Below are 14,851 nucleotides of genomic sequence, written 5' to 3'. Positions count from 1 at the left end.
CGGCGAACAGCTCCGTCTGTTCCGAATGCCGGCCGCCCTCTTCAGCGTCATCCGATGCTCAGCCGCGATTGGCTGAGCAAAACTGTGCTCAGCCAATCGCGGCTGAGCACAGTTGTGACGCGGCGGAGGGGGGACAGGAGGCAGGGATTCGGACGTCCGTCCGAAGATGACGTTTGGCACAAAATGGCGGACGGCCCTCGACACGGATCAGGTAATGTATAATGCACCAACACTTCCGGGTACATGGGTGGGGGTGGTGGGACACGGGAAGGGGGCTATTCACAGACATAACATACATTACAAAGTTGTATAACTTTGTAATGTGTGTTATTCTGTGAATATTTTTTTAGCGCCGCACTACCCCTTTAATAATAAACTACCAAGTTAATTTTTCAACTGTAAAAAAAATTCTAATTGTATACAAAGTGACAGGAGTGCTAGATTCGATGCCAAGGCAAGTTCTCACTTCATGTTATCTGCGTGTCCTCTCGAGGGTCTATGTCTTCAGTAAATGTGGTCCAATGGTTCTACTATTTGTGGGAATATTACTCAGTTGGTAAAAGTACAAGGAAACTAATATATTAAAAGTGACTTTTATTCCCTCCTACAGAATGAGAGTACGAGTCATTTGGAAAAGGTCAGGACAATGCCTATACATTTGTGAGGAGTCTTGAAAATAACAAGTCTTAATTACTTTTATATAAAAAAAAAATCAGAAGTCCAATCTGTGGGAACAATTGAAATGCAACCTAATTACAAATGCTATAAATTCACGAATATAAAGACTTGAGAAAAAGTTGTATAACTATCGCAGGTACCTGGAAATAGTTGATGTTTATTGTTGGTAATTAGTTTTTCTCATCAGACATTGTTGTATCGTAAAACAAAAGAACGTAAATATATTGACGCAAAGAGACCCATGGCGGTTTACAAATATTATGTGCAAGTATTACGGACATTCAGTAGGAAACTATGCAACCCGTAACTTTTTATTCATGTGTTTATAAATTTCATTTTGTAAAAGGGTAATTGCATTACAGCGTAATCATTTGGATGCCTATGGGCATGTGTTTTTATTAGAAAAATTTTTATGTCGGTTACGAGGAGAAATTCTTGATGCTGCTTCCAATCACTAATCATACAGTGTAATAGTGCCAGTATAAGCACAATAGAATTCCTAACTGCTGATTACTAAGTTTAATGAGCATTAGAAGTTAAGAGCTAGGAAGAACGCGAGATCCAATTGTTGATTATGGACTGGAGATTATTGTTTCATTTGTTTTGTAAATCAGAAAACATTTAGGGGCAGGTTTTCTAAAATCATCTAGTACTTAGAATGTGTAAGCTGAGACCAGGCAGTCTAGAAGTATGCCAAATTTATCCCAATGGTGCTTACTGTATGATACATATGGCAGATCTTTAGAAAAGTCTAGTTTAAGTTTAGACCATCTATTAGCTGGCTTAGACCTCATTTACATGATCTGTGCTGCGATACGTGCCGCAATGACCGGAGGAGGATTGCTGCACAGATGCCCCAATAGAAGTAAAGACCCATTCCCCTATCCCCCGCCACCCGGCATCAGAGATTACAAGGACACAAAAGACACGAGTGCAGAAGGCAACCACTCGCTTACTCCCTCCGTGCTGGCCCACATTTTCACCATCAAGGGAGAAGTAGGTGAGTAGTTGTCTTCTGCGCTCCTGTCTTCTGTGCTCATGTCATCTCTGCTGCCAGGTGGTTCCTAAAGCTGTGAACTAGTCATCTGGGTGGTGCTTAGTCATGGCTCTCTACTCTGCGGGGTTGATTGACAAGCAAACAGGCCAGTTAGAGGCCACTTTGCCTGTCAATCATCCCTGAAGAGCATGCTAACAGGAAGAGAGCCTTGACTAGTCACTGGACACAGCCGAGATGACTAGTTCATGGCTCTCCCCCTGATCCACATGCCGGATTAAACAACATTTTACAGGGACATAAAGCTACCAAGGAAGGAACACCAGATATGGTTGGAGACTTCCTTAAAGCATTTCTGCAACATTGCTTCTAGCGTTATCAGCACAGTTGTATTGGTTGGTTTCTTTTAACCTTTTGCTGCAAAGTGACGTTCCAGGAACGTCATGTATTGCAGGTATTTAATGCAAGATGAAGTTCCCGGAACGTCATTCTCTCCCTGCTTTCCCCCGCTGTCCCTAATATCGATCGGGCAGCAGGAGGAGGCTGTGTCATGCAGAATTGTTGAGGAAGGAAAATATTTGCTTTTCCTGTAGCGACCATCTTTAATCTTCCAATTCTGCTGTCAGAAGTGAAGAAACGGAGGTGGCCACTGCCAAAGTTTATAAATCTAAGGACAGCTGCAGTGTGCATCTTGTGACTTGTGTTTGAGTAGCACTGGGGCCCCAGGGAAGGTAACAATGAATATTTGTCTCTGTTTATTAAGCAGATTTATAAATAGAAGTTTGCCAAACTTTTATAGTCTGAGACAAATTTTAAATGAACTGTACTAAAACTGCTAAATCTTATTAGGCATTTGGCTCTTTTACTACAGTTCAAAAAATGCGCTCTTCATACTTACCAGTCCATGCTCCCCCGGTGTTCTTCTATTCTGTTCCCCCCAAGCACCAAAATTCCATTCAGCGAATCACTGACTTAGAGGGGACAGCACTGCCAATCAGTGATTGGCTGAGCGAGATGTCACTCTAGAGATTGCTCAGCCAGTCACTGGGTGCTGTCCCATCAGAGTCAGCCAGTGATTGGCTAAGCAAATTGTCAACTTTGTCTCAGGAGAGGCTGTTTTTTCCCCACCCTTGGCCAGGTGATCACTGATAGGTGTTTTCTCAGTGGTGGGCAGGGTTACAAATGAGGTGTTGCAGCTTACCTGCCAACAGAAGAGACAGAGATCATGTGACCTCTCAGAAGGGAGAGAGAGGACAGATGTGTGGAGACAGTTGGACCAGGAATTGAGAATTTTTAAGAGCTTCAGGGTGTGAGTCAGGATGTGCTGTAGACAAACAGCCTAATTCATGTAATAGAAATGTATTACAAACAAGATTATATTATGGGTACGAACTGAACAGGGTTCTTAACTTGAGTTTAAGGCTATATTCACACTACATAAAAGTATGGCCATTGTTGCCGATGGCAACAACAGCCGTACTTTTGGCGCGGTGGAACAATGCCTGTTTCTTTATGGTGAATTCCGGTGAATTCCAGCCTCAGTTCACACAGTGAAGCGAGCGGCGCTGTGCGCTATGGGAAGCTCTGATGCGGGCACGCACTGATGCGGCCACGATGATCCGGACACAGACCGGCCATTCACGGAACGGCCGGTCTGATACGTAGTGTGAACATAGCCTAAAGGGTTATTCCTACCTCCCATTTTTATCTTGCTCCACTTCCTGGTTTCCATTGTGGGCAGGCTTCTTCACAGTGATTGGTCCTCTTCACTAGCAGTACTACGGCTGGCATTAGCATTGCTGGCCTGTGCTCTGCTGCTCTGTGCTCAGCTCAGCTACACCAACTCTGCTAGCTCCTCCACTGCGTTGGGAGCTGCCTGTGTGATGGATTACTGCACAGATAAGGTGGCCAGCAGAGGAGCCTGTACACACACTGATGCACCCTCCTAGATCCGATTAGGGAGTCATCATACTGTGGTCGGGAACTTAGACAACAGCAATAAACACAGCAGACACATCAGAGGGCCTAACAGGGAGCCAGCGCTAAAAAGGTGATACGAACAAAATGCAAACTTTCTTAATTTTTAATTGCCTTCTGTTAAAGATAAAGTTATGGAGATGGGAATATCCCTTTAATAGGTTTTGCTATGATTTGAAGTAAATTTTAACATGTAAAAAGTTACTGATCAGACCAGGTTTCACTACAGAGACCCAATATGATCCTGGGGTACAGTCGGGAGGGAGTGTGCGGCAGTGCACTCCCCTTGCCAGCCAAACATCCCATTCTTTCACTATGTAGACTGTAATGAAGATATAAAGTCGGATTTGATTGGCAGCATGGGGAGATGTGCTTGCTGTTGCTCATTCCCCCAGCTGTATCCCAGGAACGCAGTGGGTCTCAAGAGTGAGACTCGCTGTGATCAACGACTTTTGACATGTGTGATGACATCTCAAAAGTTATTACAAATGACAGTAACAGTTGTAGTTATGCTAGAGAATCTTTTATTACCTGTGGCACTTACATATGCTGATATTGCAATCAGTGCACACTGTCATAAATGGAGAATAGCTGTCACTTACACATTATTGTCACCCACTAATTACCGTTTGCAAAGCAGCAGGAGCTTCACGAAAGAGGAGGGTATCCTGTTGATAATACAATGCTGACACGTTCTTAAATGACAGTATTTGTCATTTATGAAAATTACTCATACTGTACCTCTATGCGTATTTAAGAAGATTTAACTCCTTCCCATCAGAGTTCATTTTAGCCTGCAGCACATAACCAAATGTTTTTATACATATTGGTTAATCTAGCTTTAACCTGGTCAAGACTAACTGTACGTCTTTTTTGCAGTACAGTTACGTCCTCGGAAACGTGCCATCCCGCGGCAGGTCCCGGTTTTCAGTGATGGCTGGGCTCTTGACACATCTGCTGTGACCCGTGACTAGCACAGATCGTGGCAGTTAACCCTATAGGTGCTGCGATCAGGCCGATCACAGCACCTATAGTGTAGAATAGAGGGAGAATCTTCCCTCTTTTGACATCGGGGCTGTGCAGAAGCGATCGCACAGCCCCGATGGTTGCTATGACACCAGGAGGTTTCCTTAAAGCCTCCTGTGTCATAACTATGGTGGCTGATCAGACTCAACCCTAAGGCTGAGCCTGGTCAGCTTTGCCTATTACAGATACATTACAATGCAATGCAGATCTGCCCTGCAATGTAATGTGCCTGTAATCAAGCAATTAAATAGTGATGTCCCCATGGTGGGACAGTAAAATAAAGTACAACTGTAAATAAAACGTACACACAAATAATAAAGTACACAACAAATAAAATCCCCAAAGCCCCCAATGCAATAACAAAAAAATAAATAAGTAAAAAAAAGTACACACATTAGGGGACATTTATGAAGTCCAGCGTTTTTTGCACCGGGATTACAAATGTCTCCGCAGGTCTTGAGCTCACGGGATTTATGTAGAGGAGCACTGCCTCTACGTAAATCCCGAGCGCACGGAGCCCATCCATGCAAAAATTTTGAAACCTACACCAGCTCAGAGGTGGCGTAGGTTTCAGTGTCATTTTTCCAACAGAAAAATTATAAATGCGGTGCACGCAGAGGCCGTGCCCCCTCTGCATGCTGCCACTCCTCCACCCCCCATGACGCCCCCTCTCCGCCCCACTGGCAAAGATGGCGCAGATGGGGCAGATGCAAATAAAATATTCGCAAAAATACTCTTTCCAAATATTTTTACGCCGTTCTGCCCCATGTGCACCTAAAAAAGGCATTTTCGCCTTTTGATACATGTCCCCCATTCAGTATTGCCGCGTGCATAATGACGCTGACAATAAAATTATCACATAACTAAACTCGCAGTGACCGCAGAAAAAAACAAAAAATCTGAAAAACCCTAATCTTGGAATTTTTTCATGAAATGTGGCCATTTTTTTCTCATGAAAATTGTACGGATATCGGCCAAATTTTTACCACTAACCTAAAGTACAATGTCACAAGATAAAAATCCCAGAATTGCTAGGATAAGTTATAGCATCATGCAGGTATAACCACATAAAGTGAGACTGGTCAGATTTCAAAAATGGGCTCTACTCCTCAAGGTGCTATCCGGACCGGTCCTGAAAGGGTTAAATCTATGTTATTTATTTATTTGGCACAATTTTTCTTATAGACCACGTGTTCAGTATGTATTTTTTTTATTGTCACATATTAATGTTTACGTACAGTAAGCCGAAAGTTTATAAAAAAACGTCAAAGATATTTTTTCCATCTTTGAAAAGTCTAAATCGTCCTTTATTGGCTGCTGAGTCTTCCATAATAGTATTTATTTATAAAAGCAGTTATCTTACCTTAAAAGCTTTGAACTATAAAAAAAAAAAAACGGTGCGGTCTTTAGGAAGGGCTCCCCTCTGTTTCAGCTAATAATTATGAATCACTTTCGGCATTAGCTTTATAATGATTGTGAGATTGTAACATATAATTTTCAGCTTACCACATAAAGGTAGATAATTTTACTTCCTCCGGTGCCCACGCTATTTCTGTGATCAAATTTCAAAGACTAGCGCTCAGATTTTATCATTTTCCATTGTTATTTCTAAAACACATCAGGGGTGTTTTTTTTTTTAGAATTTGTATGAGTGATTAAAAGCGATTTACGTTTAGTAGGCGCCTACTGTATGTGTTGCTAGGTTTCCGTAAACCCACGAAAATATCAATTATGATATCATAACGGCACAACTGCAAACATATCAGAATGGAAAATATCCTTACTGGGGGTTTGTTTTCTTTTTGTTTTGTTTTTTTGCGACAGTTTTTTAATTTATTTTCTATTTTGTAAATGGTATGAATGATGTTAGAACACACATCTATGATGTATTTCAGTAGGAATGAAAGGAAAAACCCACGAAAAAATGTTTTGGCTTATTTAGCACACATTACAAAGTTATATAACTTTGTAATGTGGTTAAATAACCGGTCTGGCCCCCTTCCCCCACTTTTGAACCCCCCCCCCCCTCCCCGGAAGTTAAAGAAATTATACATTAATTATTACGGTCGTCACCGTCCTCGTCTCCCAGGCGCCATCTTGTGACAACGATGTCAGAGCTGGGGGGTGGCCCGGGCCTTCTTCCTCCTTGGCGTTTTCATAGAAAGTGAATGGTAGAGAAAAGCCCTGATTGACTGAGCTTGCTGGAAGCCGATGAAAAGGCTGCAGGTGCACAAGCGCACTGGCAGCCTTTTCTCTCCCATGGACCGGGAAGTGAGAGACATCGCTGGACCGCGGATGGAGGTGACTGAAAGGCAGAGGGCGGGCGAATCAAGTGGCGATCGTCACCGGAGGGATGGTGAGTATGGTGTCTGTGTGTGTCTGTGTTTGTTTTTTTGGGGGGTCCCATGGGAGTTGTCCTTTAAAGGAACAGATATGTGTCAAGATCTGCATTTTAAAAATAAGTTGAAAGAAGTTTTCTGGGACATGACAGTAATGAATACTTACCTGTACCTGTATACTTACCTGTCCCACTTCCACGTCATTGCTGGAAAGCTGTCTGTGTTTTTATAACATATGATGACGTCACACATGTTTGGTGTGAGCAGGACGTCATTGTATGTTATAAAAACACAGACATCAATGCAGACTGGACGGCCCGGGATCCAGCAGCGGTGGGGGAAGAGGACAGGTAAGTATATGTTACAGACATGTTCCACGCCGCCCCGGCAACATGCTTGAGTATCAATTTTTTCCTGGACACCCACTTTAAGAATACTAATAGCATTATGCAGCAAGTATATGGCAAGCCTTTTAGACTGTCTTTCTTTTCTGTATTGCCAACAGATCATGGTAAGCAGAGGTCTTTGAGGATTTTCTTTTTTTTACAGGAGGCCTCTACCCAAAGACGGTGGTGAATATTACTTTGATAACATATTGTTACTTTTCTTTGTTTTTAAAAAGGTGTTCTCTTATACCTCAAGTTTCTCCAATGTGTGATAAAGAAGTACTTTACTTTATTTTTTTTTCCAAACCAACTGGTTTCAGAAAGTTTTATAGATTTGTAATTTACTTCTATTTAAAAACCGCAGGTCTTCCTACACTTATCAGCTGCTATATGTCCTGCAGCAATGGGGTGTATTCTTTTCAGTCTGACACAGTGCTCTCTGCTGCCACCTCTGTCCATGTCAGGAACTGTCCAGAGCAGCAGCAAATCTCCATAGAAAACCTCTACTGCTATAGACAGTTCATGACATAGACAGAGGTGGCAGCAGAAAACATTGTGTCAGACTGGAAAGAATACACTACTTCCTGCAGGACATACACCAGCTGATAAGTACTGGAAGATTGGAGATTTTTTAAATAGAAGTAAATCACAAATGTATTTAATTTTCTGAAACCAGTTGATTTGAGAGAAAAAAGATTTTTGCTGATGTACCCCTTTAAAATAAGTTGGCAGAGCTAAAATGTACATGGGGAAAGTATAATTATTCTCCAGGATGTTTGATCATGATGACTTATTCCCCCCAAGGTTATCATAGAAAACTGGCAATGCAGGCCGATGATTAATTGAAGCTCACAACAATAAAAAAAAAACTGAGCTTCACCTCCTAAGTCTTCCTACTCTGTAATATACAGTATATTCAACTTTTAACAGACCCGAATTGACACATCACATTATGGTGCATGACTGTGTTAGTCTGCAGTAAATCGCTAAATGTGTTTCCAATAGTTACAGCTGTTCTGCCTTTTCAATGAACAGCGACAAATTAAATAGATCCTATTCCATGTCCTGAAATAGATGATCAGTTTGGTTTCTTAAAGCAGTTATTATTCTCATGTTTAAAAACTCTGCACAAAAAGAGCAATTACAACAACAGAATATATATACAGTGATACCTTGGTTTACGAGTAACTTGGTTTAAGAGTGTTTTGGTTTAAGGGCTCACAGATTTTCAAAATTGTGACTTGGTTTAAGAGCATTGTTTTGATTTACGAGCTCCCAGTATTCGGTGGAAGGGCGAGTTGGGGAGCAGCATAGTCTGAATAGCGGGGTCTACAGCCCTGTACTCTGACCCAGGAAGTCTCCCTCACCTTCCAAATCATTGCAGATCCCCTTGTGGCTGGGGATTACATCAGGGGACAGGACTGTGGAAGTAATCTCTCCATAGCTGTAACCCCTTTCTCCCCGGACAGAGAGCGCTGCATGTATGTGCCCACATCTGCCCTGCTCATTCCTTCATGCTCCCTGCAGTCTCTGTCAGTCCTGATTGGTCCATGCTAAACACACCCTTTCCCCATTTCTGTCATGTGACCACACAGACCTCTGACAGCAGCCCTGCTTCTCTATTTTAGCCTGTTGTACTACGCTCCTGCATTATGGGGATCTGCAGTTTCATCCTGTATCTACAAACTGCTGCTGTTTTTCAGGTTTATGCAGTTACTATACATTATACTCCACATGCTGATTGCTACACTGTACAGTAACTTATATATCATATATTCATCTGTTTATAAATGTTTGTTTCATTTGTCTTACCTGTTATTCAGAATATAAAATCATTACATTTGGGGTGTGGAACCAATTGTTTGCATTTTAATGATTTCTTATGGGAAAATTTGCTTTGGTTTAAGAGTGGATTTGGATTACAAGCACAGACCCGGAACGAATTACGCTAGTAATCCAAGGCACCACTGTATTTTTTTAAAGGAGAAGTCCGGCACTTTATGAAATCTGGCAGCCGGCAGGAGGGAAATTGATTACAAGTATAAACTTACCTCTCGCGGTAAGAAATTTTACCAGGAGTTGTGATGTGATGTCACAACTTTGGGAAAAAGGCCTGTCCCGGGTGATGGACTGGCTGCTCAGCCAATCAGTGACAGGACCTGCCACCCTGTGAGTGGCCAGTCCATCAGCCAGGTTGTGACATGTCAGCTCCAGAGATCCCAGAGCCCGTTGGGAGTCCCGCTCACCACGGGCATGGGGAGAGGTAAGTTGTTACTTGTTAACAATTCCCCCTGCTCCTACTGGATACCGAATTTTATAAATCGGTGAAAATTTCTTTTAAAGTATTGTTTTGCCCCCCAAAGGTTATGCAAATCCCCAATATACACTTATTACAGGAAATGCTTGTTAAGTGTTTTTTTTCCCTGCAATTACTACTGCATCAAAGCTTCACTTCCTGGATAACATGGTGATGTCACTTTCTGGATAACATGGTGCTGTCACTTCCTGGATCACATGGTGATGTCACTTCCTGAATAACATGGTGATGTCACTTCCTGGATAACATGGTGATGTCACTTCCTGAATAACATGGTGATGACTCTTCCTGGATAAAATGGTGTTGTCACTTCCTGGATAACATGGTGATGTCACAACCCGACTCCCAGAGCTGTCCGGGCTGTGGCTGCTGGAGAGGATGATGGCAGAGGAGACACTGAGGGACACAGGGCACTGGAGGGACACTGAGCATCCCTCTGCCATCATCCTCTACAGCAGCCACAGCCCACACAGCTCTGGGAGTCGGGTCATAACATCACCATGTTATCCTGGAAGTGACATCACCATGTTATCCTGGAAGTGACATCACCATGTTATTCAGGAAGTGACATCACCATGTTATTCAGGAAGTGACATCACCATGTTATCCAGGAAGTGAAGCCTTGATGCAGTAGTAAGTGCAGGGGAAAAAAGCACTTTATAAGCATTTCCCGTAATAAGTGTATATTGGTGATTTGTATTAGTTTTGGGGGGCAATACAATACTTTGATAGAAATTTTCGCCTGACTTCTCCTTTAAGTTTAAGACAAACAGTAACCGTCAACGAGATGTGGGCGTAAATGATATGTTAACAGAATCCGATTTATCTTTTATTCTTAAAGAAATGGTTTGAAACCTAGAATTGGGAAAGAGGTTATTCTACAGAAGTTGAATGTATATTTTTATTATTATTTCCCTTCTGATTCAGTAACAGTTGTGTATTTCTTTTTTCTTTTAGTGTTGTAGAAAACTACTATGAAATTTTCCAGATAGACTTTAAAATTGGCAGCTCAACTGACCCATCCGGAGTACAGATAATCACCTGGCAAGTCGAATACCCTGGGCAAGCTGTGTCAGACCTTGGTGTCTCCAAAATATATGTCAGTGAAAAGGATGTTGTGGCTTTAATACCACTGGCAATGGTAAGTCAAGCCTTCATTCATGTATGACAAAGTCTTTTTTCTTTCTCCAATAAGTTTGTTTTTTTCTGCTTTCAAATCAACAGGTTTCCAAAAGTTATTATTATTATTATTATTATTATTATTATTATTATTATTATTATTATTATTATTACTACTACTACTACTACTACTACTACTACTACTAATAATAATAATAATAATAATAATAATTTTGTAATTAGTTCTATTTAAAAAATATACAGTCCAGTACTTATCAGCTGTTGTATGACCTGCATGAAGTGGTGGATTCTTTCCAGTTTGACACAATGATTTCTGCTGACACTTCTGTCCAAGAGGGATATCTGGCTATTCCCGTGTTTTGAGACTCAACTGAGGCTCCACGGACCCTTTTTTGCATATTTAAATTTATAGGGGGCAATGTATCAGTGTAAACTTATGAGTGAGGCCTCCATTGGATTTTCTGTCGCTGATCTCCCTGAGCTCAGTGATTGCTTTGTTTTGTTGGTCTATTTTTCACTGCCTACGTTAGCCAGAATCCTGCTCCACACTGACGAGGGGCAAATATCCCGAAACAGCTGTCTGTGGATGGATGCCTGCCTTGGTAAATCCTTGTCATAGCCCAATACTAGCCACAGAGTTAGACTTTGATGCAAGAGGCCACCCTGGTATTTCCCTAATTATGTTCCAATACTTGCGAACCAAGTGGGATTTAAGGGGCTACATATCAGGGTGGTTTGGTGATCTCCCCACTGGGAGTCACCCTCTTGGCAACAGGCTTTCCTTCCCTGGAGGGATATCCGACTATTCCTGTGTTTTGAGACTCAGAACTGAGGCTCCACAGACCCTTTTTTGTATATTTGAATTTATAGGGGGCAATGCATCAGTGGAGACTCTTGAGTGAGTACTCCATTGAATTTTTTGTTGCTGATCTCTCTGAGCTCAGCGATTGCTGTGTTTTATCGAGACAGGAACTGTCCATAGCAGTAGCAAATCTGCATAGGAAACCTGTCTGTCTGTGAACAGTTCCTGACATGGACAGAGGAGGCAGCGGAGAGCACTGTGTCAGACTGGAAAGATTTCACCACTTACTGCAGGACGTACAGCTGCTGATAAGTACTGGAAGACTTCATGTCTTTAAAAAGAAGTAATTTACAAATCAATATAACTTTCTGAAACCTGTTGATTTGAAAGAAAGATTTTCGCCGGAGTATCCCTTTAATTCAAGATAAGTAGAGGCATAAATATAAATGTGCAGTTCTTTTCTCATTTATTTTTCCATCATTTGAATCTCAGCAGTGTATGGAATGTATAATGGTTTGGGTAGCGGCTGCTGGTACTGTCCCAAGGATGTGAGACTGCACTTTGAAATGTAATTGGTTAAGCACTTAGATCAATAGGACAGAACAAGGGCACCAAGTGTTGTAAACGTCAGCACAAGTACCTTGCATTTTATTTTGTTGGCAATGGACTGCGAAAGGAATTACTCTTAATAGCCTAATGGGTAATTTCCTACTAAAATTATAGATCAATTTAATGGGCTCATGTTTAGATAAGTGCACAACACACACTTGGGAAAGAATACCAATAATAAGGAATGAGGAGGTGGGAGGGCGTTTCAGATCAATCAGCACCTACAAAGAAATGGGTCAAGAACTTGATGGGTTTATCTATCTGTCGTTAGGATAAATCATTCAGGTTTAGAGTCTAAGTTCATTTCCCCAACTATGTCTTACTGGTAAAGGTATTTTCCAGTAAAAACCCATTGATGGCAAATCCACAGTGTAGGCCATCAATAGCTGATGAGTAGGGTGCTGACTAGGGATGAGCGAAGCAAATCTGATGAATTCCGATTCACAGCAAATTGCGATTTTTAACTCTTAGTTGGAATTCACAAATTCGTCAGATTCACTTTGCAACTTCACTTAACAGTACTGTCTTTTGCCAGGATTGTCCATAATCCTTTGCACCTGTCCAATCACCTGTAAGTCCCACTGTGATTTCAGCACCCCCCATCTTCTTTGTAAGGTGATTGGCTTCCTGGAGGCGGCCAGTCAGTTGTCTATAATGGAGAGCAGGTTGCAGCAAGGAGAGAAATACAGAGAGATAGGGACAGAGAGGGGAGGAAAGGAGGGAGGATTGTGGGTGGTTTTCTGTGAGAGCAGTGAAGCCATTGTCCAGTATACCAAGTAACTAGGTGACTGTTGTTCATTATACCAAGTCACTGGGTGCTGGGTGTGCATTATAGGAAGTCACTGGGTGCTGGGTGTGTATTATACCAAGTCACTGGGTGCTGGCTGTGCATTATAGGAAGTCACAGTGAACAGTCACAGTGTCCATCTTAATACCTCACTGGTGCTCATTTACCAACGACCACTGCTATCCTGGGAGAACATTGATATTACACCACTGATCCATCAACGTCCACTACTGTCGATGGCGGAAATTGAATGATTGACAGGCTGATTGACAATTTTTAATTATTTTCCAACTTTTGACACTGGGATGGCAACAGCTGTTGAAACAAGTGCTACTCTGTAATAGTCCGACTATTGTAGCTACTATAGTTTCCCTGTTTTTAATTAAATTTGTTTGTATGCAATTCATGAATATTCACAAATGTGTGCAAATATTTTCGAGCGATTCTTTCATCCCTAGCACCAACACCTGGCACCCTTGCTAAACCGCGGCTCTAGAAGTAAACATTGTGTGCAAAGCCAGTAGCCTCTGTTCCACCACTATGTAGCGATGGCACCAGTTTTGTTTTGGAAGCACGGCCCTCGTTTACCCATTCACACTTATTGCCGGCACTGCGGCTCATCTGGACATCTAAGTCATGGGGGTGCTGTGTGTTGACACCTCGTTCTGTGGATAGCTCATTCATGGGCATGTTCTTGAAAAACCTTCAACCAATAAAAGTTAGTTCGGAAAATGAGCTCAATCCAAAAATGTAGCAATAAGTTATGTACCTGAACATGAGGCTTCAATAACAGTTGTATAATTGACAAATAAACCTGAATGCTTTACTTTAAAGTGTAATTATCATTCTAACAAACCTCTGACATCTCATTGACATGTCAGAATCTTGTATTGGTGGGGGTCTGGGTGCTGAGACCCCAGCCAATCATAAGAATTAAGGAGCAGAAGCACTCAGCAGTGTGCACTATGCCCTGTCATCTCTGCTCTAAACTGCTATGGAATCATAATGGAAGTCTATTTTGTTAACTGGAACGCCCATAGACTTCCATTCTAACCATGCACCGCTCACAGTAGCCATTTAGAGTGGAGATAAAGAGGCACAACGTCCACTGCTGAGCACTTCTGACCCTTTTTTCTAGCAATCTGCAGAGATCTCAGCACCCAGACCCCCATTACTATGACACGTCAGAGGTGAGGTTTGTTATTTTTGCAATAATATTTTTTTCTTTTAGGGTAGCTTCACACATACCGTATCGCAGCAGATTTTCTGCTGCGGATCCGCAGCAGATTTGACTAAATGAATGAACACAGCATCAAATCTGCACCATGAAATCTGCTGCGGATCCGCAGCAGATCTGCAACAGATTTGACAGTGCGGATTTGATGCTGTGTTCATTCATTTAGTCAATTATGCTGCGGATCTTCTGTAGATCTGCAGCAGAAAATCCGCTGTGATACAGTATGTGGGAAGCTACTTAAAAGACAAGTAGATAAACCAATCAAGTTCTTGACTCATTTCTTTGTAGGTGCTGATTAGAGGTGAGTGAACCCGCCAAGGTTTGGGTTCGTATGAACCTGAACTCTCGGCTTCTGACTGCCGCTGTCTGCCCGCTCCGTGGAGAGAGTGGATACAGCCGGAGGACCGCCTGGAAAACTGGGATACAGTCATTGCCATAGGCTGTATCCCAGTTTTCCAGGCGGTTCTCAGGCTGTATCCACCCTCTCCAAGGAGCGGGCAGACAGCGGCAGTCAGAAGCCGAGAGTTCAGGTTCATACGAACCCGAACCTCGGCAGGTT

The 14,851-nt window shown here is 42.2% G+C and overlaps 1 protein-coding gene across 1 annotated transcript in view; it reads left to right on the top strand.

Annotated features, from left to right (window-relative positions):
* The window catches only part of LOC138786405 (transmembrane protein 132D-like), a 417,586-nt gene that overhangs the window by 211,695 nt on the left and 191,040 nt on the right, over nucleotides 1-14,851 (top strand). Inside the window, exon 4 of the mRNA XM_069963396.1 lies at nucleotides 10,675-10,858. Coding sequence (XP_069819497.1) covers nucleotides 10,675-10,858 — 184 coding nt within the window. The remainder of the gene's footprint in view (nucleotides 1-10,674; nucleotides 10,859-14,851) is intronic.

Source organism: Dendropsophus ebraccatus, chromosome 3 (assembly GCF_027789765.1).
Source record: "Dendropsophus ebraccatus isolate aDenEbr1 chromosome 3, aDenEbr1.pat, whole genome shotgun sequence".
Lineage (NCBI taxonomy): Eukaryota > Metazoa > Chordata > Amphibia > Anura > Hylidae > Dendropsophus > Dendropsophus ebraccatus.
The sequence above is the reverse complement of the archived record's forward strand: the minus strand, read 5'-3'. Positions and strand labels throughout refer to the sequence as shown.